Source organism: Scardinius erythrophthalmus (genome assembly GCF_964197995.2).
Source record: "Scardinius erythrophthalmus genome assembly, chromosome: 10".
Taxonomy (NCBI): domain Eukaryota; kingdom Metazoa; phylum Chordata; class Actinopteri; order Cypriniformes; family Leuciscidae; genus Scardinius; species Scardinius erythrophthalmus.
The window spans coordinates 16,550,502-16,576,757 of record NC_138230.1 but is presented as its reverse complement, the minus strand read 5'-3'; the positions used below and the strand labels follow the sequence as shown (position 1 = coordinate 16,576,757).

The 26,256-nt window shown below is 39.7% G+C and overlaps 1 protein-coding gene across 1 annotated transcript in view; it reads right to left on the bottom strand.

Annotated features, from left to right (window-relative positions):
- The window catches only part of eppk1 (epiplakin 1), a gene marked incomplete at its 5' end in the record, with an annotated part of 162,725 nt that overhangs the window by 131,954 nt on the left and 4,515 nt on the right, over positions 1-26,256 (bottom strand). Inside the window, 2 exons of the mRNA XM_081375708.1 lie at positions 19,599-19,794; positions 25,831-26,115. Of these exons, the coding sequence (XP_081231834.1) occupies positions 19,599-19,794; positions 25,831-26,115 (481 nt within the window). The remainder of the gene's footprint in view (positions 1-19,598; positions 19,795-25,830; positions 26,116-26,256) is intronic.

Here is a 26,256-nt window from a genome sequence, read left to right as displayed (position 1 = left end):
AAGTAACTTGACCAAAAACGCAATTTAAACATCCCAATTCTCCATCATCCACCTACATGAAACCCACAGCATAAAATATCTCTCTAAACCTCTTTCTTTCCAGCATTCTCTCCAAGAAACACGTTTTTCAACAGTGTATTAACAACATTCCCTTTCTATTTCCAGTTCGGAAAACCATGACTTCCATTACCTAAACTTTCCCTCTTTAAGACGTGGATAAAGGCCTCGGACAGGAAAACAGCTTTCACTGTATTTCGATATGCTCCTTTTCCAATTTTTCTTTTTCATTTTCCACTTTCAGTCGACAGTCAATGTTATGCTAAAGTGTGGCATATAATTGCTTTTATGGGACTTTAGTTTACCGCAAAAAAATTAAAATTCTGTTATCATTTAATCATGAGATTATGTTCATGTCGTACCAAACCTGTATGAATTTCTTTCTTCTATAGAACCCAATAGAACACGTTTTGAAGACTGTTTTAACTGCTTTCTCTCCATACTGTTGGGATGGTTGTTGTTACCTGTATTCGGTGTGACATAAATTTGCCTTCTAGTGTTCATCCCGGACAGCAGAGTCAGGGGTTTGTTATGTTCAATAAAGCAACTATATCGGCATTAACGTCCATTCTGTTAATAGTACAGGGCAGAATGAAACGCATACAATGAAAGTCAGTGAGGTCCAAAAAAAGACTTGACCCCATTGACATTCATTGTATAGGCATTATTCAAACTATCTTTTTGGTGTTTTGCAGACAAAATAATGTTTTTTTAAGGTTTAGAATGGCATTAGGGTGAAAGAATATGAACTGAATTTTAATTCCCCTTTTCATTCACATTCATCACTTTAAGTTAAAAAGCTCTGTTATAAAACTATGGATTTTTGAACAAAACTACTGAATGCATTAGGAAATTCCAATAAAGAATGTATGATATGCTGTTATTCTTTGTAAACAGTCATTCACATTCAAATAGGGTGACACCGTACCCCAGCCTGGGTTTTCTAAATATAAAGAGCTGACTTTCCCAAGATGATCCACACATTTCACACGGGAACACTTAATGACATCAATCATTATCACATTACAAAAAGTAATCCCTCAATTTCCATTGGCCACACCATCATTTGGAGCTTCATTTGAGTCATGAGCTTTACTCATACTTTGGTTTTACTTTACTTTGGGTGTATTTTCTGTGCAAGTGGGTGTGTCTCAGGACAGTTCCAGGAAATCGTGTGTAACAAATACTGTATGGATACACATCAAATACTTTTAAACGTGTGACCAGCATTAGTTCAAATCCAAATATGTGTTATGAATAAGTGAACTTGCATACTCACGGATGCCTGTATGTTCATCACTATGAGTAGGCTTTTCAGAGGCACTATTTTAGAATGTAAGATCAGGTTGCATAAACCTGATCCTGGCTGAGGGAGTAGAGGGGTTAGAGCTGCTCCATATGTGGACGATCTAAAGGTAGCTCAAAATTAAAGCAAGGAAGTTATTCAGATCAGAAACACATGTTTGGCCAGTTACAAACACAGACAGACTTTGTCAATGCCACACCTCGTACTGTTTTCCTTGTTTCACGTGATTACCCGTCGTGATCATTTTTAACACACTGATAATCTTACATTATAAACTGAAATTTTAGGGTTTTGCTTTATTGATCCTCTTCCCAAACTAAAATAAAGAGTTGAAATTACAGTGGCCCTAAAAAGTATTTGGACTCTCATTGACCTCATTAGTGAGAATATAAAATCAGGTGGCATCTGTAAAAATAAAAATAAAATAAAATAAATAATTAATAAACATTTAATTGTTCTCACTCTTTTAGGGAATGCATGACATTGATCAAAAGTGAAAAAGACTTTGGGCCCTATTTTAACGATCTGAAACACAAGTATCAAACGCGAAACGTAACTTTGTGGGCAGATCTCAGGCGCTGTTGCTATTATACCGGCGGGATAAATGACTAGATTTATGCAAATTTTTCACATCTTCATGGACAACACAATGATTTCCCTTGTGTGGTAATATTTTTCCTTGTAATTATGAATGGTTTGCAAAAATGGGAACTGCTGCCTGCGTCTGTGTAGATGAGGGAAGCAAATTGTATGCGCGTTGTGCACACTTTACATTATGGCCAAGCATGCACACTTAAAATAGCATCTGAATAACACACCACTGACTTTAGACTAGGTTTTTCCTGGTCTGTGGCGGAATTGTTTTCTGAAACTGCAAAATAGCACCAGGGAACGTTTGCACTGGAACACGCCTCCTTTTTTTCGCTGAATTGTATATTCTTGAGAATTTTGATATGGCCGACACATGACCAAAGAGACTACGTTCCGATGAACAAATAACAAATAAGAGGGAAAAGGAGAGGGAACGTGCGAAGTCCCGAATTTACATTAGAAAAGCGTTCAAAAGGTGTCGAGAACTCCGCCAGCAGAAGGGCTTCCAATCCGAAATTCAGGTGGCTCTGTTTTTGCTGGACAGGTGGGTAAATCCAGTTTGGTTTTTCTAAATGGTTCATGACTGTTTCAGGAAGCATGGAAGGGAGGGGGAGGGGACGGGATGAGGAGGAGGGAGGGTCGAACTAGCCTCCGTTTTGTTTGACAATACTTTGAACGTCGACAAGAAGTGACTTCACCCAACATCGCTTAGAGCACCTTTAAAGAAAAATACCACTTGGTTTGATACTTTTTATTAATACAATGACATTCATATATTTTATGTGTGGCTTAAAATACTTTTTGGGGCCACTGTATCTAATTGGTTTAAAATACACATAATACATTCATGTACTTCGCTAATGTACTTCAGGAATTTCAAGAGGACTGAGTCATGGCTTTGCCATGGTGATACCAGGAAAATACTCTTGGGGTCAAGGGTTAAATCATTCAGTGTGAGAGTGTGCATACCATCTCAAGATGTGGCCAAGCCAAAGTTTAACTGCACATTGCATCTTTAAAAGCTACTCCAACCTGAACACAGGGTCACCTCGGGTCAACAGTGGCCTTTAGACAGTCATCTAAAGGACCTTGTGTTTGGTTAAGGTTAGAGGACACACTCTGCTGATCAAACACAGGCTCTCTTATGGAAGTAAAATAATGACAAATGTTTTTGAAACAAAAAAGCTTGTTTAATTGCACTACTTGAAAAAAAGATGCATTGCATTAACCCTGCTTGCATTTTAAATCATTGTATTTTCAGGGCTTGCATTTTTATGGGCTCTAAAAAGTTACATACGTCTCTAAAGTTACATACGACATTGGACACATGTTTCTAACCTCAATAGCATTTGAAGAGAATGACTTACAGTCATACAACCAACTGTAAAGTGTTCATGTAGGTGTCATGATACACACTTTTTAGATAGTTGATGTGAAAATAAATATGAGCTCATGTGGTTCTGAAAAAAAAAAAATAGCAATATGTAGGCCTACACATGATTTGACAGTTTATTTTATTAAATATCAAAAAACTAAAAGTGTGCATCATGTCTGGCACCTACATGAACACTTTACAGTTGGTTTTATGACCAAGTCTCATAAAATCTCGGTCACGACAGAGAAAGCTGTGCAAAACTTACATGTACAAAAGTAACAGTGACTTACATGTAAACACAGCTTTTGTGTCTTTATCAGCTTGTCCATATGATAATCATCACAATTCATCGCCCTGATAATAATCACAAATAGCCAACTGCTTGCTCCATTTCTGTAATTCAACGAATGAATGAGTTTCTCACCCGTTGCTCTATAGTTTTCTTCGTCAACAGCCGCTTGCACCCCCTGCTGGTGAGGCCGACTAACAGCTATGGAGATCATCAATCGGCAATCTACTGATATTCCTGCCGTTCCCGGATGTCAAATGTTGAAGTTTCTGTCGAATTTGAACCACTGAATTTGTGGAAGTGAATTTGTTAAGCGAAATAAAATGGACCGAAAATTGCCGGTCGAATATTATAGGTTGTATTTTTAAACAGAATGAACATTTTGGAAGTGAAATCTGAAAGGTGAATATGGATTATTGAATTTTTAATAATGAAAACGTGTGTGAAATGTTTTGAATTGAAATATTCACAGCTTAAATATACAACCATGTTGAATTTCAGCCCATAAAAAATGCAAGCCCTGAAAATACAATGCATTAAAATGCAATCAGGGTTAATGCAATGCATATTTTTTGGAGTAGTGCAATTCAACAAGCTTTTTTGTTTCAAAAACATTTGTCATTATTTTACTTCCCATACTCTCTTACCAGGTTACCATTCAACCTCACAATCAGGAAGCTCAATAAGTATTCCATAGGGTCAAAGGTCAGATTCTAGTTCGGAGACAGATGTGGTTAAGGGGGGAAGAACGTGATGTCAAAGTCACGAAATCCGATCCTGCATCTGAAGAGGTCTGTGAATGCTTAATTTAAAAGTAATCTAAACATAGGACAGATTTCATTCCGGTTAAAATTAGTTCAGCCATCCTATTTAAGAGACACACGGGAAGAGTATTATGTTTGGATGTTAAAAACAGAAATGACACCAAAATATCCGCTTCGCTGCATTTCAATCCATCAGTACTGAACCCACTGTGGGGACAAACCAACTTTAAAACACGCACCTGAAAATCACATTTAAAATGATCCTAAAATGGAGAAAATATAAATGTTACAGATTAAGCTCACAGCTATTTGATGTTATCACGTCTAATTCAATCTATGCATTTCTTAATCTTCTCTAAATCTGCCTCTTATCAGCAGGTGTCGCAAAAATGAAAGGCGACACAAAAGAGGACACCGTCTCAGTGGGTCATGGAACACTCACACTCCTGCCAAATTTGTCACCATGTGATCCACTTCAAAAGGGAAGAGGTCCATAGGAAGACACAAACCATTTTACACACTCAGATCATGAAGAGATGTTTAAATAGGCTTGATATTATTAAATAGGCTTTGTGTAATCCAGCAAACATTTGGGATTCAAACAAAGGGTGCAACCTGACCAGTAAATGCATGTAACCTGTGTAAAGTGTGCTGGCACTTGAATCAATATCAGTTCCAAACTGGAAACATGGGGGGGAGATATAAGTTTTGCATAAAACTCCTCTAGAGGATTCGTTCAGACTAATATTCAAACTTATGCAGGCCGTCTGGGTCCAGTTCTCCTCTACAATAATAAACTGGGGCGATATTTATAGATCTCTCCTCAGGACCCAGTCCTGCAGACATGGGGCAGAAGTGGGATTATGGGAGAGGAGGTTTACATAGTTAAGAACACAAAAACTGCCTGATGAGCCATTTAACTTAAAACATGTCATTTTAAATCAAATTAGCTGCTATAAAATATATTTTAGCTGACATGGCCCTATAACAACAATGGTATCACATATAAACCATGGTATTTATGAGGGGTTGTGAGGCATTCAATTTTGTAAATCTGCTTTGTAAATGTAATTTATTCCTGTGATGGCAAAACTGAATTTTTCAAGCATCATTACTCCAGTCCTCAGTGTCACATGATCATTCAGAAATCATTCAAATGCTGATTTGATGCTCAAGAAATTATTATCACTGCTCAAAACTGTTAATTTAAGCCACTTAATGTTTTTATTTTATTTTATTTTATTAAGAACCCCATTTATTTGAAATAGAAATCTTTTGTAACATTACAAATGTCATTAATGTCACTTTTGATCAATTTAATGCATCCTTGCTAAACAAAAGTGTAAAAAAAAACTTTGACCCTAAACTTTTAAACAGTAATGTATATAATAACACAGTGCTTTTCAGAGTCTGTTTAAATTGCATTCCTGTTCACAACTTCTATTGCAGGCCTTATATGTAAATAAAGGTAAACATTGTACAACTGCTATGAATCAGTCTTTATAGCTGCAAAAATGCCAAGAATAAATTATTAACACTTAGTAAACTTGTCTCATAAGACATGTGTGTAGACAGTCCTTTACTGAATGATTGAAGACCATGATATGCCAGGTGGGTTGAAGACATCTGAATTACATCTGAATTAAACGGACTCGCCAGCATGTGTTTTAACAGAAACAGCTGTAGAACTCACAGCAATTCAAAAGTTTCAGAGCAACTATTGCCTCTAGGTTTAGTCTTTTGCAACTCTGCAGTCGCGCACATCTTTGCCAGTCAATGTGGAACTACTTATAACCCGACAGCAATGGCTGAGCTACAGCCCCCTCTTCTCCAGACGTGAACGCATGCACACAATCACAGTCGCACAGATGGTGCATTCACACACGGACAGTGACAGCCGCGGCTTCAGTACCTTTATATTTCTCCCTGACGTTCTCGTAGGCTTGAACAAACTCCTGCTCGTCTACGTGAGCAGTCACGCTGGCTGGATCGTACATGGACATGAGGTCAGGTCAATCTCTCGTCTATTTTCCCTTCTTCTCTTACTTTCAGTCCCTCTTCGGACGTGCTTTCTTGACGACTGGTCTGTTAGAACAGACTGGTGTGTTTGTACAGTCTCACTCTCTCCAGGCTGTGTGTGTGAGAGAGTGTGTGTGTGTGTATGTATGAGTAAGTGCGTGAGTGAGTATTCCCCCACAGTTCTGGCTCTCGTTCCAGACCACCAGTACCACTCCCCTCCTTAAGCTTGAGAAATACCAACACACACACACACACACACACACACACACACACACACACACACACACACACACACACACACACACACACACACACACACACACACACACACACACACACACACACACACACACACACACACACACACACACACACACACACACACACACACACACACACACACACACACACACACACACACACACACACAGAGAGAATGTTCCCACCTCTTAAAGGCATATATGAAACACACATGTACACACAGGAGCAACAGGCTGCTTTCTAAGGACATCAGATCTAGTACAATGAATACGTTATGAAGCTGGTAGATCAGCAGAAGTATGTAGTGTGGGATAATATTGGCTTTGACATGAGAGCTAAATCTCAGCAGGACTTTGACACTCTTACATGCATACAGACCCACTAACAACAATGTGTGAACAAACACAAAAAAATCCCTGGCATCCACATGGGCACAAAACAGCATAACATAATGCTTAAGCAGTCATTAAATAATAATAATGAAAAGATCTGATAGAACTGAACAGATGAACAAAAATACTAAACTTTCAACAATGGCAATTGGCAAATGGCAACATAAAAAATAAGATCCTGACCACAAAAAAAATCCTTTAATAATGGTGTTTGCTACAGTAAGCATCAATATTTCTCATCATCCTCAACATGATAAACACTTCAAATCATGCAGTTACAAGTTGCAACTTTTATAGCCTAAATGTTCAGACTAACAGTTTACACCTGCCAGATGATAAAACACTTACTGGAACAGTAAGCTACAACCCAAAACACCCTAAAAGCCACCTTGCAACACCAAGGAAACCACCCAGAATGCTCTAGAAACCACTTGGCAACAATCCAGAACACCATTAAAACCAACTACTGGCCACTTAAAACACTCTGTATAAAAAAAAAATAAAATAAAAAAAAAACATTGGAACAAGGATACCCTAGCAACTAGTGTTGTCACGATGCCAAAGTAAATAACACATTAAAACGGCATGTAGCCTTCATACATTAAAACGGCATGTAGCTTCTACCTATCAGTGGCTACCGAATTGACCAGATACTCTGTAATAGCAGCCATGCAAAAAGGTTTTTGGCCTTATTTTCTTTTTTATATTTCATTATCGGCTTGATGCCAAAGTTCCAGTACTTTTGACAAAATACTAGCAACTACCCAGAATACCCAAGAACACATTCAGAAACAACCCAAAACTCATTGGAACCCATATGGCAATGCCCTAGTAACCACAAAAAACCCTAGAAACCACCTAGAAACAACCTCGAATCAACCTAGCAACAAACAAAAACACCCTAGAAACCACCAGCAAAAGTGTGTGTGTGTGTATGTTTTGAGAGAGTGACAGTGATGATTAAATGAAGTAGAGAGAGAGCGAGTGGGAAGGAGAGAAGGAAATAAAGCCCTTTTGTATGAAGTGTGTCCTACAGTCTATCTCAGGAGGAAATGGAAAAGCCTCCTGAGATGAGGATGGGGCGGAGGAACTGAACTTTTATCACTTTAAAAAGCAATTAGCTTTTAAAGAATGAAGTGGGTGTGAGATGCAATTCTGCTGTCTCTCCTTAGCCCCTTTAAAAAAAAAAAAAACTACATTCAAGCTGGTAGCATCTATACGTTCGCAGCCATCCATCTTAAAACCCCCCAACGGTCTCAAGGGGGCAAACCCCACCCCTAAGAAATCCCCTACACCAGATGTGCCCTGTTACGAGCATTCCCAAAGTGGCCACAATGCATCAACCTGTCAGCTCTTTTCCAATATCCTGGATAATGTTTGTCAGTTTTTGACATTTTTAATGTCACTGAGAAACTCTTTCTCAAACTACTGCAAATATTTGGGCTTCAGGAGCCATAAAACGTCAAAATAAATACAGATAATTTTGCACAGAATGCACACCCTCATAAAAGAGAACGGAGAATATTTTCTAGAAAATACATTCATTTTTATTGCTTTTCTGGAGATGCCATGTAATAAATTCTTTGGAAATAATTTAATCATGTCTGATATATGTGTTCTTAACACCTTTGCCAAATGTGGAATGAAAATAAAGTATGTGATTAATCTGTCAAGAACTAAGGGAACTGGATATGCCTTAAAAAGATGTAAAACATGGTTCAACATATGTATGGATTCTGTTCAAATCACACTTTAACAGCTGGTTTATTTATCAAAGCAGCTGAAATCTGTGCAGAGACAAAAATAAACCAAGTTTTTACATTTTCTGAAGAAAACTGTTGGTATAGCACAAAACTCTCCGCCAGTGTTGCCAGACGTACTATAATTATCGTATTTGTACGATATTTTTGACCGATGTATGATAATTTATGAAAATTGTGACACTTCAAATAATGGTCGTTGTAATCATAAGGCATCTATACTTATTGATCAAGCTGTAGATCCTACGTCTACCATCATGATTGTGAGGAGAACGTGGTATTACAGGTCTTCAATCTCATCTCACAATATGTCTTTTCGGCCAATCATCGTGGAGAATGAGGGCCCTATCTTGCACCCAGCGCAATTGACTTTGTACACCGACGCATGTATCATTCCTATTTTGCACTCACGCACACGCAAACTAGGGAATGAACTTGCGCTCCCGGGGGGCGGTTCAGCGAAAAGAGGAGGCGTGTTTCGGCGCAAACGTTCCCTGGTGCTATTTTGCAGGTTTAGAAAACAATTCCAGGTTTAGAAAACAATTTCATGCGTGTTGCGCATGTCAATATGCTATTTTAAGGGCGCATGCTTGGCCATAATCAATGTAGCGTGCGCACAACGCGCATACACTTTGATTCTCTCATCTACACAGAAGCAGCTGTTTTCATTTTTGCAAATTAGTGTTGTCAAAAATATCGATATTTCGATAAATATCGATACTGAAATATCTGAACGGTACCAATATTAATTTCCCGAAGTATCGATACTAGCCGCGCTTTCACTTTCACTTCTCTCCAAAGGCGCGTTGACAAACACCACACGCGCACTCGTCTCATTCGCTCTGGTTAAATAGCAAAAGTGAAGTGAATGGGGCCGATCACATCTGACTCGTTTTTTTGCAATGAGAGGCGCCTATTTTCAATTGGTTTCCAGCGAGCGTTCTGCGCGCTGTTTATGCGCCTCGCGGGCCTTCCGTTTTAGTGATGAAAGCTAGTTGCTTGAACGCCCGGAGAGTGCGATGATGGAGGGTAAACTTGTGGTGCTCTCGCGGGTTACTGGAGCTTAACGACTTCACGAACCGTAACTACCACAATGTTAACAGAAAGTAAATAAAGTTAATAAAAGGCTGATTTGATGTTTACTTGACTGACAGGACAGCTGTTTCAGTGGTTGCCAAGCAACATAAAAAACGCAGCGCACTGCTCGTTCTGTGTGATCTTAGACAAGTACATTTTAACTGTGGTCAATGTAAATGAACTTATTTAACTTTATTCAAGAATTATTATTTAATTCTGCAATTTGCCTTCATTAGCAAATATCATCAATTTGATTACACAGATACTAATTAAACTAAACTGAGCTAGACAATGACATCTCTGAATTCAATAATGAAATGCCTTTAACTGAAAATTGGATGTTTAATCTTATTATACATTACTGACACTCTCCTCCAATTTGATACTGTTAAGTGATTTGACACAATCTGTATTGTTAAAAGCACTACATAAATAAAGGTGACTTGACTTGACTTCATGTCGATCCAGTGAGCATTGCTTTTGCGTGTGATGCACACACGTTTGTGTTTAAATCTGTTCATCAAATAACGTTAATGTATTAACCAGCATTTATGCTTTTGAACAAGTACACTACCTCAGGACATTTTTGTTCATGTAAAATATACCTCATTGTCATGTTCTAAACTTGTTATATTTAGCTTTAAATAAAAAAAATACCCCCTTAATATTGTGGCAGTTTATTTCTCCGTGGTATCGAATATCGATATTTTTCAAGGTATCGTATCGAAGTTAGAAATTCTAGTATCGTGACAACACTATTGCAAATCATACATTATTACAAAGAATAATATTAACACACGAGGGAAATCATTGTTGTGTCTATGAAGATGTGAAAAAATAGGCATAAATCTAGCTTACACATTTACCCAAATTATTATACGCCTGTTTAACCAAAGCTAATTTGGGTGTGTTTCTCCATCCCCAATGTCACTTCTCTGTGTTTTACGGCCCTGACGAGAACGTTGGTCTCCTCGGCTGTGAACAGCTCCTGGCGTGCGACTGGTAAATTCTGCCGTTATAATAGCAATCCGCCATGGAACAAGCGCGCCTGCTCTTAAAGGGAATGTGAGATGATGTTCTGATTGCTTTATTTCACGTTACGCCCAAACCACACCTATGAATAATGAAGCTACTTCAGACCAACCCATTTTAGATTTGCGTCGGGCGCAAGAATCATTTATCCCGCCGGTATAATAGCAACAGCGCCCAAGACCTGACCACAAGGTTACTTGTGTTTCGCGCTTGATACTTGCGTTTCAGATCGTTAAAATAGGGCCCCGACTCTCTCTCACAAGCAGAAGTTAACATTCAAGTCAGTTCAGGTTGATAATTTAGCACTACAGTAATTTGCAGGTCCTGTCAAAAAGTTGTTGGTCAGGTCTAGATAAATAGCTGTATTCTGTATGTTTGACTCGTGTATGATAATTTTCTTCCAAATACGATCATTTTGAGCTTATGGTACGACATTTCCAATCTGGCAACCCTGCTCTCCACCATGATGCTAGTGTGTTGTTGGTTTGCCAGGACATTGCTATGCAGTTGCAAAAGCATTGAATTTTTTTTAGTGTGTTGCTATGCAGTTGCTAGGGTATTTCGAATGGTTGCTTACTGGTCATAAAAATAACCAACATGTGTCTATGTTCATCATGAGAACCAAAGAATAGCAGCATTAAATTCTACGCATTTACATTTACACAGTTAGCTTTTCATGTCTTCAAAATCAGATAATCAATAAAGGCATGACACTAATGTCTCGAGTTTCTACATTGCAGCAGCAGGACAGATGTATTTTAGCCTAATGAGGTTGTCATCTTGGTCTTACATGATCGGTATCACTCAAACTCAGTCTAAACTATTGGACTTGTCGACCCTGTATGAGCAAAAAAAAAAAAAAAAAAATTAAATCTAAAACATTTCTCAGATATTTTTGCTTGAACTACTGACACCATGTGGTTGCAGTAGGACTGACATTTGGGGACTATATAAAATCTCAAAAATATTTGGCATTAGAACGAATGAACGGCCACAATCTACTTTTCTTTCATTGTCTAACATAAGAAAAAAAACAATACACTTCAATCAAGGCACTTAACCTGGACTTTAGCTTATAACACAAAATCAGTATATAGATCAAAACGGATAGTCTCCACTGATTTCCCTCAGATCTGCTTCTGAACTCTTGCACATTATCTGTGTGTGAAATGTAAAGATAACAATGAGATATGGGAAGGAAGATGCTTGACTATCAGAACTATCTGTGAATAACTCACTGGATTTTTTGAGGTCTGGAAGTATGTGGAATCAACTTCAGTATGCTATTTATAGTTAATCATGAATAATTGATTCATGGTGTGCCGTCTAAAAGGTTACAGATTTTCCCAAGACATTTTTTTGAAGACAACCATCTGACATTTTTCAGCAGCAAAAATAAAAAATAAAATAAAAAAATAGTACAAGCTTCTTATAGCAGATATATCATGTTGCAATACACTTGCATGGGTTGGTTGAATTCTTAATTAATGACATAAATCCTAAATGCAATCGTCTGGAGATCTCCTACATGCCAGTAGTTCCAGTGAGGAGTAACTGATAATCAGTTTGTGCTGTGCAGTGATGGTACGAAGGAAAAATTGGATGTGTTGAAGTTCATATGCAGAATTCCATCCTTCAACACCTCATAGGCATTATTAAAACAGGAGAGAAAGCATAAGTTTGCATTTTAAAAAGACTATTTTAACTGTACTACTGAAAATAAAAATGTATACAAAATATACATGAAAAATATCACAATCATATATAATATAATATAATATAATATAATATAATATAATATAATATAATATAATATAATATAATATAATATAATATAATATAATATAATATAATGCCTTGGGTTGGATTTATTATATTGTGTCTGGTAACTATAACTCCCTGTCATCATGCCAGTTCAGTGTCAGAGTGTGTTATTCTTGCTTTTCCATGAAACTCATAAAAATCACCCCTCAAACCTTTCTCTGGTGTCTACACAAATAAAATTCCAGACATTCTAGAGCATTCTGCAGGGCTCAAACTAGCCAGAGGCAACTGTGTGAAACCTGACCCCTGCAATGGGACGGTAGGTCAGAAACTTCAGATCTGGAGTTAAAAATATAAAGGAGCTAAGAGTCACAAATTAAATTTGTGTATTTAGACTCAGATGCAAAGTGTCATGCATTTCAGCATGATAAATCTAATTATTTTTTTCCAAGTCCCTAAAAACATGGATGCATGTCTTGACAATATCTGAAAAATAATTAAGGTTAGAATAAAGGCTACTGTGATTAATTTAATACATATTAATAATTGTGATTACAATATCAAGGAAAGTTTGTCATAACTGTGCAGTTCTACAATGAATTTAAATGAGCTGAGCAAGCAGATAATGCTGACTCACTAATTTCCACAGCAAAAATTTACTACCACAGGATGGCAGCCAAGTGCAGATCAAACTTGGAATATTATCAAAACATCCTGTGGTAATCTACTTTGTGGATACATGTGATTATTACTAGAAACATGGTCATGTCTACAAGAAAAAAGAAAACTCTGGTAGAGCAAGGCAGGCACTAGCAAAACCAAAGTCGTGGAAAGATGAAATGCCAACCTTTAATGCACTGAAAGTCACTTGTGAGCCAAATGCACAAACGTTAAATGCTTTAAAGTTTCCTGAAACAGTCTCAAAACACTCAAGGTCTACGTATGAGAGAATGGATATGGTTCATCCAGACTATACATCAGCATCATATGGAAGCTTTTTTCCGCCACTGAATAATAAATAAATAATAATAATTACGACTTTTTATCTCACAATTCTGACTTTTTTTCTCACAATTGCGATATATCAAGTCAGAATTGTGACTTTTTTTCTCAGAATTGCGAGATATGAAGTCAGAATTGTGAGAAATAAAGTCGCAATTCTGAGAAATAAAGTCGCAATTGCGAGATATTGTCACGTACTGCTCAGAGACACGAAGTAGGAGATCCAAATGCAGCTTTATTTTGTGGGGCAATCCAGAGGCGTAATCCAACATACAGGCTAGGGTCATACACAGGAAAGCAGTCCAAAACAAAGAAACAAACAAACAAACAAAACAGGCAGGGACCAGAGGCAAGAGAGTAATCCAGGGACCAGAGGCAAGAGAGTAATCCAGGGACCAGAGGCAAGAGAGTAATCCAGGGACCAGAGGCAAGAGAGTAATCCAGGGACCAGAGGCAAGACATCCAAAAACAAGAAACAAGACAACCAGGGAAACGCTCAGAATGGCAGTGTAACACTTAACAAGACTTCGCGGTGAGTGAATGAATGAACATGGTATAAATAGAAAGACTAACAGGATGAGACAGGTGAATGCAATCAGTGAATGAGGTAACAGGTGAATGTGATCAGTGATAAGTGATGATGAGTCCGGGCAGTGAGTTATGGGAAATGTAGTTTGTGAGTGGTAATAGTCTTATGTGGAGTGCCCTCTGGTGGCTCTCAAGGGCACTCCAGCTGGTGATCGTTACATAGCCCCCCCTTTAAGGAGCGGATTCCAGACGCTCCTAAACTGTCCAGGAGGGAGGTGGAGCGGAGGCGGACCCGGGGGCGGGATGGAGGGCCAGGCCCGTGGAGCGGCAGAGGACCTGGATACTGCAGCAGGATGGGAGGCCAGGGCGGATCAGGCTGTGCAGGTGACCAGGGTGGAGCAGGCTGTGCAGGCGACCAGGGCGGAGCAGGCGGAGCAGGCTGTGCAGGCGACCAGGGCGGAGCAGGCTGTGCAGGCGACCAGGGCGGAGCAGGCTGTGCAGGCGGCCAGGGAGGAGACGAACCTTCAGGCGGCCAGGGCAAAGACGACCATTCAGGCGGCCAAGGAGGAGACGAACCTTCAGGCGGCCAGGGCGGAGACGACCATTCAGGCGGCCTGGGTGGAGACTTTCCCTCGGGCAGCCACGGCGGTGAAAACCCCTCGGGCGGCCACGGCGGTGAAGACCCCTCGGGCGGCCACGGCGGTGAAGACCCCTCGGGCGGCCACGGCGGTGAAGACCCCTCGGGCGGCCACGGCGGTGAAGACCCCTCGGGCGGCCACGGCGGTGAAGACCCCTCGGGCGGCCACGGCGGAGGAACTGGAACAGACACCAACAGCTCAGGAACTGGAACTGGCACCACCGGAACTGGCACCACCGACTCAGGTTCAGGAACAGACACAGACACTGGCTCTGGCTCAGGAACTGGAACAGACACCGGCTCAGGGAAAGGCATGTCGGCAGCCATCTCTGCTGAGGGTAACTCTGCTGAGGACACTGGCTCGGCGGAGACCATCTTGTCCCGAGACACTTGCTCGGCGGCGGCGACCATCTTGTCCGGAGACACTGGTTCGGCGGCGGTGGCCATCTTGTCCGAAGACACAGGCGTGTAGTCGGCCATCTTGTCCGAAGACACAGGCGTGGAGTCGGCCATCTTGTCCGTAGACACAGGCGTGTCCGAAGACACAGGCGTGGAGTCGGCCATCTTGTCCGAAGACACAGGCGTGGAGTCGGCCATCTTGTCCGAAGACACAGGCGTGGAGTCGGCCATCTTGTCCGAAGACACAGGCGTGGAGTCGGCCATCTTGTCCGAAGACACAGGCGTGGGAAGAAGAAGAGGAACAGATTCAGGCTCGGCGGGACGAGACTCCTGACGGGCAGACGTGACGTGAACAGTCTCTGGATCGGCAGACGTGACGTGAACAGTCTCTGGATCGGCAGAAGTGACGAGAACAGTCTCTGGATCGGCAACAGTGACGTGAACAATCTCTGGATCGGCAGACATGACGTGAAGCGTCTCTGAGCTTGACGGGACCAGCGGCGGCGAGGGCTTTGAGCTGGTTGGGACCAGCGGCGAAGAGGACTCTGAGCTGGACGGGACCAGCGGCGAAGAGGGCTTTGAGCTGGGCGGGACCAGCGGCGAAGAGGGCTTTGAGCTGGGCGGGACCAGCGGCGAAGAGGGCTTTGAGCTGGGCGGGACCAGCGGCGAAGAGGGCTTTGAGCTGGGCGGGACCAGCGGCGAAGAGGGCTCTGTGCTGGGCAGCGAAGAGGGCTCTGTGCTGGGCAGCGATGAGGGCTCTGTGCTGGGCAGCGATGAGGGCTCTGTGCTGGGCAGCGATGAGGGCTCTGTGCTGGGCAGCGATGAGGGCTCTGTGCTGGGCAGCGATGAGGGCTCTGTGCTGGGCAGCGATGAGGGCTCTGTGCTGGGCAGCGATGAGGGCTCTGTGCTGGGCAGCGATGAGGGCTCTGTGCTGGGCAGCGATGAGGGCTCTGTGCTGGGCAGCGATGAGGGCTCTGTGCTGGGCAGCGATGAGGGCTCTGTGCTGGACGGGACCAGCAGTGAAGGCTCAGCTTTGCCCACTATGAAGGGAGACCCACAAAATAGCAAAACAAAATATATATATTGAGCCAGAGTCCATCTGGGGTCAACCTCGGGCAAATAAAAACTCACGTCCTGATCCAGTCCCATCCAAAAACAATCCTTGAGTTCCCTGTCGTCCAGTGGGGCCAGGTGGCAACAAGCCACAAACTCACCCACATAGTCCTCTATGGGGCGACCATCCTGGAAGATGGAGCAGAGTTTAGTTACTGGGTCCATGTTTGTCATTGCTGCTGGATCTGGGTGTGGCGAAGTCTTCTGTCACGTACTGCTCAGAGACACGAAGTAGGAGATCCAAATGCAGCTTTATTTTGTGGGGCAATCCAGAGGCGTAATCCAACATACAGGCTAGGGTCATACACAGGAAAGCAGTCCAAAACAAAGAAACAAACAAACAAACAAAACAGGCAGGGACCAGAGGCAAGAGAGTAATCCAGGGACCAGAGGCAAGAGAGTAATCCAGGGACCAGAGGCAAGAGAGTAATCCAGGGACCAGAGGCAAGAGAGTAATCCAGGGACCAGAGGCAAGACATCCAAAAACAAGAAACAAGACAACCAGGGAAACGCTCAGAATGGCAGTGTAACACTTAACAAGACTTCGCGGTGAGTGAATGAATGAACATGGTATAAATAGAAAGACTAACAGGATGAGACAGGTGAATGCAATCAGTGAATGAGGTAACAGGTGAATGTGATCAGTGATAAGTGATGATGAGTCCGGGCAGTGAGTTATGGGAAATGTAGTTTGTGAGTGGTAATAGTCTTATGTGGAGTGCCCTCTGGTGGCTCTCAAGGGCACTCCAGCTGGTGATCGTTACAGATATAAAGTCAGAATTGCATGAAATAATGTCGCAATTGCGTGTTATAAAGTCAGAATTGTGAGATATAAACTATTCTGAGGTAAAAAAAAAAAAAAGTCAGTCTTTTTTTCCCTTAGAATTGGACTTTATATCTCACAATTCTGAGAAAAGATGTCAGAATTATTATGTGTAATAAATAATTATTATTATTATGTGTTATAAAGTCATAATTGCGTGACAAAGTCACAATTGCGAGAAAAAAAAGGTCAGAATTCTGACTTTATAACACGCAATTCTGACTTTATATCTCGCAATTCTGACTTCATAACACGCAATTGCGACTTTATTTCACGCAATTCTGACTTTATATCTCACAATTGTGAGAAACAAAGTCAGAATTGCGAGATGTAAACTCGCAATAGTGAGATAAAAAGTCACAATTATCTTTTAAAATGTTTTATTTTGTGGCGGAAACAATCTTCCATAGCATCCTGCCTTCCACAGTATGTTAAAGATGTCAGTGAATCAGAAGAAAATTCGGTAATACTTTATTTTACAGTGTCCTTGTATTACATAAATTATGCATAATTACATGCAACTAACCCTCAACCAAACCCTAGTCCTACCCTAACACTATAGTAAGAACATGTAGTTATAACTCAGTCCTTAAATATATAATTACATTGTAACAATGACACCTTAAAATAAAGTGCAACTGAAAATCCTCCACTTATATTATAGATTTATGGCACAAAGGAGGAATGTAATAAGCTGCTTAACAGTGTCAGAATCTTCCCTATACGCGTGTATGATGCAGATCAGAGGAACAGAGATAAGAGCACTGCAGTCTTCCGACCACACCCTTGCCTAATATTGTGTGTGTGTATGGTGTGTTATGAACTCACACACAGAATAACTGCTGCATCAGACTTATTGCAGCATGGCAGGGTCACATAGGAAACAGACTTACTGCAGGGTTACCAGACAAGCAGCTTTTTAAAGAACAAAAAAACAGCAGACTGGAACATGCCTCTGAATGTGCTTTTCTGAAATAAATGTTCTACTTGAATATACAACAAATACAGGACATCCAGGGGAGTTTTTTCCCCCCTTCCAAGCCAACAGTTAACAATATCCTGAAAAGGTTTGGTAGTTCTCTACCTAATGACTCACACACGGAAAAAGCTATTTTTAAGCAAACAGAAGTAACCAGAAGTCTTTTATACGGAACTTCAACGGCACATCAGACACCTGCCAAGCAAGTAATACTCCTTGTGCATACTGGACTCTAGGCTTGTGTGTATGATACAAAACACTGTATTTGTCTACGCTAACACATTTAAGCCCACAGGCAAATACAGTTAGCGAAGCCTCTGCCACTTTTTATACATCTGTAAATATTATTGAGTGACTGACTATATGGTTAAAAGTAAAAGCTAGATATAGATGTTTAGATGTAAAAGCAACCGGCAGAATTATAGGCAATTTTAAAACGACTTTCTGGATAATGTGTCATGTGGTGATGTTTAAATTATGCTGTCATTTCTGTGTGATTTAAAAAGGTATCAAGGTACACTGTATCACCTTGCAGTGAAGAGCATCTTTCTCCATAGACTGCAATTCAAAAGGTCGCCATGTAGTAAGGTGTTCACATTTACAATTGTTCTGTGAATGTTCACTTGCAAAGTTCAGTAATTGGGAATTTTGCATTGATTTCATAACGGGTTAAAGTTGGTCATGCAGATTTGCTGCGTTTACCAGTAGAAAGATGCTTGGTTTGAAAGTGACTTTTGTTTGAGCTGTGCTTCAGATTATAGTAGATTATGTTATAGTTGAAACTTGCAAGTGGCTTTTTGCTGCATCTAAAAAACATGCTGTTTTATACTTTCAACTTTCTTCATAGTGTAATATTGCTATTTGAGCATGAAAAAGGTCTGCAAAGTTACAAAGCACAGTCCACTCCAAACTGAGTTATTCTCTAAATCACTAAGCACTGTTTTCTGAATTCCCTGAAACGCCTCAATTGTAGTCTTGAGTTTTCTTCCGTGAACATACACGTCACAATATTCCTTACTTTAAAAATTACCGTTCAAGCCATATGCAAAAAAAAAAAAGAGGTGAGGTCTGGTTGAGTTGTGCTAATGGTGCGTTTAAACACACGGTTATGGTAAGGAGTGTGACATTTCCGAAACATGCTCGAAGAGGTTGACCAATCACAACATAATGGTACTGATGACCAATCCGAGTGCATTGCGCTTTTTGGAGGGAGGTGCTTCATAGAGACAGGAACTAAACAGAGCATTACTGACAGACTGGAAAAAGAGGTGCTGCAATAAGGTAAAATATGTGGAAGATGTTTTTGAACATTCAAGCATGAAAACCAAGTAGACCCCCCCAAAAAAGAATCAAGACAAAATCAAGACTCCTTAAAACTAATTAAACTCATGTCGTGTCAAGTTTCTTGGCTTAAAATGTCAAAACCATACCTGCAATACGGATGACCGCTCTCTCTGCAGCGTCCAGGACATCTCCGGAGGCAGATTTGGAGCGTTTGACGCGCTGGTGTTTAGGGAGGTTCCATGGTAAGGTGTCTCCGGGAAAAGGTGAGGAGCTCAGGTCACTCGCACTCTCCTCCGATGCAGACCGCTCCAGTATCCGCCGGCGACCCCCTGACGACATGACCTGGGAACAGTGAGATGGTAAACGTGAGTGTTAGAGGTGATTCAACATTAGCACACAATGCAACAGCAGAGAGCTGACACTCCTCGGGAGGATATAGAGAGGTTTCAGTTCTACATTTTGGAGCACGTCTTTGGACAGCTGCTGGCTGTTTAGGGTCACTGGAAGACACTACAAAGCATATCACAGCATGTTTAATAATGTTTAATATTTATTAATAAAATCTTCAGAGACTACACCATAACAGTGCAATAAATAAATAATTTTGTATATTGCTATTTAACAGTATGGAAAAGCATTTCAACCTGTGAAAGTAGCTTGTAGTCTGTGAATATAATCAATGTTAATTAAACAAGAAATCGGGAAGTTTCTGCTCGCTTTCCTGAAGAGGGCGGAAAACCTTGTCGGAGACTGATTTGAGGGTAATTGATTACTCAGAAGTTACTAAGGCAACATGAAGGTGTTGTTAAGAGCATGTTTCAGTGGCCCCTGAGGAAGAATGTCATTATTGTTAGAAGTGTATCTGAATAGACTTCAGACAGGAGTAAAAATGCAGGGCGGTGATTTAGAGAGGTTACAAAGTCAGCTGGCACAACTTCTGTGACCTTTGTTGTCCTGTAGTAAATGTGAAAAGACTGGACCTACATTTTTTCTTTTGCTAAATATTCCCGGCACATTCTTGCATTCTTGTATTAGATGGTAATGCATGTTACTTTAAAAGAAACTATACCAGTCAAAAGTTTGGACATACATTTCATTGCATTTATGTTCTACATGATCTTAAAAACATTTGCTTAAATGCCTAAAATTATTGTTTTCTGCCTGTACATGAATTTATTTACAAAACTGTAAAGTATTTTTTTTTCATAAATAATGTCATTACAGAATAGTCTGAGCTTATTTTTTAAAGTAGCCTAAAGGACATTTTCATTCAGCAAGGACTGCATTGCAAATGCATTGCAACATTAAAATACTAACAACAATAACGTTACAAAAGATTTATATTTCAAATAAATGCTGTTCTTTTGACCTTTTTTTAAAAAACATTTAAGAAAAACTTATACTGACCCAGATTTTTAAATGTAGGCCTATACATAAATTAAACACCCACACAGACCATTTATAGTTTGGACAACTATTATTCTAGAAAATAATGAGTTTGTGTGTCCACCACACGTTTGGTAGGCTACGTGATTACCACTGAATTATCGATATTTAGCCTACATTATAACACGTACACTGTCATGTTCGACCTACGACCAGAACAAACGCACTACTAACGACTTTCAAATGATCTTATTATACTGACGGAAACCCCTATCTTTGTTTACGTTTCACGTGCGCTGTAAATTTAACAGTTGTTATAAAAATGTCAGCGCGTTGCAGAGGCGCATATCATCATCGCGCGCAGAAATGTTCTCGTCATCATTGCTCAGCAGATTCAACGATGCGGCAAACACACCGAGCATCCTTTAAACAACTGCTTTATAACGGTACCGCGTCTCTTTACATCCAGCTGTTCACCCTCCCCTCTGATCTGTCAACACGGCAATGTCAGTGTGTCCATGTAACGCTCCGGTTTAAACGATGCCAAACTTACAGCGTCCCGCCGGTGAATAACGCATATTCAGTGAAGCAGCCTGACTGCAAGATGCAGCGATAAGGAGAAATGTACCTGCAGAGTGGAACTTACCGAGGATGAATCCAGCACGAACGCGCCCTAGTTATGAATGTCAAGTGATTTTTTTACCGCTGGATGCTCTCTGGGGTTGTTTGTCCGCGGAGATGACGGTGCAAAATGCTGTGGATGATCACTGCTCGAGAGGGGAAAGGTGATCTATGATCTGATCTAACTTCGTGTTCCCCCCATAGTGCTTCAGTTTCACACAATGGTGGAATGTCACTGGGTGTTTTGCACAATGCAACGATAGATTTGATCTATTTATGTGGGGGAGAGTTTATTGCTTCCCCATGAACAAATGCTCCTCTGTTTGATAAACTATACACAGTTGTGTGACCCAAAGTAATGCACCCTAACTACCCCCTCAAAAGTGACTGAAACATTTGAATAAAAAAAGTTGTAATAGGAATTTGTTACTAGATATTGCTTCAATATCGACTTACTGATGCAAAATGAGTTACAAAAGAAACATGAAGCATAACTAAGTGGTAAAGCATCCCATAGCAATGGCAAGGTCATCGATTCCTAAGGAAATACAAGTAAAAAGTAATTCATAATTACAGTTCTATTTTAGGAATCAATGTTTTTTTTTTTTAAATCCATTTAATGTTAGTTAAAACTAAAGTGTTACCTTTATATATATATATATATATATATATATATATATATATATATATATATATATATAAAATAAAAGGCAACACTTTAGTTTTAACTAACATTATACTACGGGGCTGTTGAATGCTTGAACTGATTGGTTGACGAACGTTCTAATTATTTTCAGGGAAACACACAGCTAAAGTACATAGTTCAGGTTTTTACCGCATTACAGTTCCATATCACTTTGCAAAATTATTTCAGTTATTTCAAAGGTCCTTACTATGGAAGCTTAAAAAAGGTAATTGCGACTTTTTCATCTCACAATTCTGACTTTTTTTCTCGCAACTGCGAGTTTAGAGTTCAGAATTGCGTGATATAAACTGACAATTGAAAATTATAAAGTCAGAATTGCGTGATATAAAGTTGCAATTGCGTGTTATGAACTTAGCCTACCACTTTATATATAGACTCGCAAGCCTGAGTTTATCTCGCAATTGTGACTTTATAACACGCAATTTCAAGTTTATATCTCAGTTCTGAGAATAGAAATCAGAATTTTGAGTTTATATCACAATTCTGACTTTATAATTCGCAACTGCGAGTTTATATCTCGCAATTCGTAGAAAAAAAAAGTCAGAATTGCGTGACGTAAATCACAATTGTGAGATAAAAAGCAACCTTAATGTTTTACTCTGGTGGAAGTGGAAAAAAGCTTCCATACCTTACAGACTACAAAAGCAAAAGAACCAAAACCCACAAGGACACTGACCAAGCAAATAGATATAGTAAACAATTTTGCGGCAAAATAAAATTGTATTATGTACGGAAAGCACTCTCTTGCTCCCCGCTCTCTCTCAGTCAAACCAGTACGGACACACACTCTCACAGAAACGTGTTGTCAGCGCTGCTCTGACGATTTTATCAGTAAAATAGTTTAACAAGCTACATGACATTTCTCTTTAGCGAGGTAATATCAGTGCTGTCTTTGAAGCAGATAAACTTACATTTTCGCTATTAGTAGAAACACTGCTGCCAAACACTGTTGAGAGACACAAACTGAGGAAATTCACATACTGTACACTTAATCTCTCTCTCTCTCTCTCTCTCTCTCTCTCTCTCTCTCTCTCTCTCTCTCTCTCTACTGCATTAATAACTGCAATAGTCTGCTATGAGTGGCTCAAGCCTCCGTTAATATCTCTAAAATGACAGTTTGAAATTAGGCACGAGATGAGATGCGTAAGAAATTAGTCCTACACACAAGAGCATTTTAAGGACAAAAACTTGACAAATATCTTGAAATACATAATCTGAACATATTGAGGTGTGGTAACCGTAGTATAAGCGGAATAATACACTCTGCTCCGTTGAATTATTGAAAAATAATGAACACCGAGGTGTAACGGCCACTCCACGATAACCACCTCAGGTGTGCATTTTTTTTTAATAATAATTCAGCGTTGTTAACATCTTCGTTAACTTTAGTTAATCGATGACAGGTGTTCTAGTTTCATTATCAATATAGTCAAATATCTCATGAGTCCTTAAATATTTATGCCACATTACATTAAAATACCAATTATTTGTGGATCAAACTACATGTCTTTGTATGAAATCCTGAATCATTCTTTCACATACATATGCAGCAGCATTAAAGGCATTGGTTTTACAGTTTCTAGCAGTCTCATTGCATTTTGCAAGCAAATAACGGAGCTCAGGCTTGACAACATCTTACATAACAGAAGCTTTTATACCGCTCAATGGCATGTAAGAAAAAAAAATAAGGATAGCTGTTGCCATTGGCATGGGTCAGTTGAGGGAGGGGCTGCTATTTAACACAGCACCAGTCTCAGTGCCAGCTTCAGCCTATTGTGCACAATGAACATTAAAATTAACCCTCTAGTGCACTTCATTAGGGGTACAAATGAGTATTTTACTATGTTTGAAGCTGTTGGGTGAGACAAAATACAGAATAAGCTACTAAACATTTCATGAATTGCACTTGCATTTATCAATTTAGCAGATGCTTTAAAAAAAAAAAAAACTAACAAAACTTTTGCATGACTCATCTTGAATGCAGCACTGCATTTATTTATGTATTTTTTAAATTTGTCTTATTAAATGCTCTATAGAATGAGAATGTCCCTCCCCCTAATGCCAGTTGCAACCAATCAACAATATCAAGTGGCAAATCATGGTTCATAGATGTAATGTAAATAAAAGGCTATTAAAGGGATAGTTCACCCAAAAATGAAAATTAGCCCATGATTTACTCACCCTCCTCAAGCTATTCAGTGTATATATAAGTGTATATGACCAGAATGAATTTAGGCTTTTATGCATTAACTTACCCATTACTTGGGGTAAATTATAGCTCAAGCATGTTTCATATATATATAAATATAAGTGTATTTGACATTCTTCTTTCAGTCGAATATAATCAGAGTTATATTAAAAAAGTCCTGGCTCTTCCAAGCTTTATAAAGGCAGTGATCGGCTGTTTATTTTTTATTTTTTTAAGTTCATCAAAGTGCACCCATCCATGATAGAAGTGCTCCATGTGGCTCCGGGAATAATAAAGGCATTCTGAAGTGAAGCGATGCGTTTGTATAAGAAAAATATCCATATTTAAAAATTGATTGGCTAAAATAACTTTAGACGGCTGCATGCATCGATTTACAGCGAACGAGTCTTCCAAACCTACAAGATTTTCATTCATCTTTGGAACACAAATGAAGATCTTTTTGATGAAATCTATATATTTCTGCCCCTCCATAGTCAGCTATACAACTACAGTACCACTTTGACGCTTCAAAAAGTTCATAAAGAGAATCCATAGAATTGAGCGGTTTAGTCCAAATTTTCTGAAGAGACACGATGGCTTTATATGATGACCAGAATGAATTTAGGCTTTTATTCATTAACTTACCCATTACTTGTGGTAAACAGAAGCTCAAGCATGTTTGCTTGACATATGTGACCCTGGACCACAAAACCAGTATTATGGGTAATTTTTTTTTAAATTGAGATTTTGAGATAAATAAGCTTTCAATTGATGCATGGTTTGTTAGGATAGGACAATATTAGGCTGAGATACAACTATTTGAAAATCTGGAATCCGAGGGTGCAAAAACATCTAAATATTGAGAAAATCGCCTTTAAAGTTGTCCACTTATGTTGGCGATTTTGCTGCATCCACTCACAAAAATACATTTTAATATATTTAAGGTAGGAAATTTACAACATATCTTCATGGATCATGATATGTACTTAATATCCTAATGATTTTTGGCATAAAAGAAAAATCAATAATTTAGACCCATACAATGTATTGTTGGCTATTGCCACAAATATGCCCGTGCAACATATGACTGGTTTTGTGGTCCAGGGTCACATATGAGAAACAATGAGGTTCATTATGGACTGCAGATGTAAATTAGCCTGTGGCTAACTCTGGTACAATGCATCAAATGGTAACATTTATGTTGGAAATTGTACATGGTCCCTACTAAAAAAATTAAAATTAAAAAAATTATCATGTGTTATGCCGCACGTTTGAACCAATGAGTTCTTGCGCATCAAGCATGTACGGTTGAGCTTCTGTTTATGTCTGTATGACAGTTAATTAATGAAAGTTTAATTAATGTGAGGAAGATCGGCACAATTAGCACCATCAGAAAATGATGTTGAAAATGATACTACAATATAAGCCTAAAGGTATTTTCCTATTGTCTTTTTATATGACTTAAGCTTGTTCTCACCTGGTCAGAAGATGCTGAAATCACGGTAGGTGCGATGGTGACTTTAAGGTGCCGTTTGTTTCTTTTCCTCACTGTTGTAGAGGGCTTCTCTCCTTTCCCTTCCTCCTCCTTCTCATCCTTTCCTTCCTTCTTTTCTTCCTCTTCCTCTGTCTTTTTCCCGTGTTTTTCCTTCTCCTTCTTCTTCTGTTTCTCTTGAGACAGAGGGGTTGCCAGTTTGATCACCCCGACGATCCCCTCATTTAGCAAAGCCGCAGAGACACTCTTGTCTTTCGGCTTCTTCTTCCGCTGAAAAAACAGAGAAATCAGTGTATTCATTTGCGCGCTGTAATAAAACCTGCAACAAGAACCACCTTCCAAATTTATGCAGGTAAAGGGGACTTTAGATGGATCCAAGTGGTCATATAAGATAATTCTGAAAAGGCAACA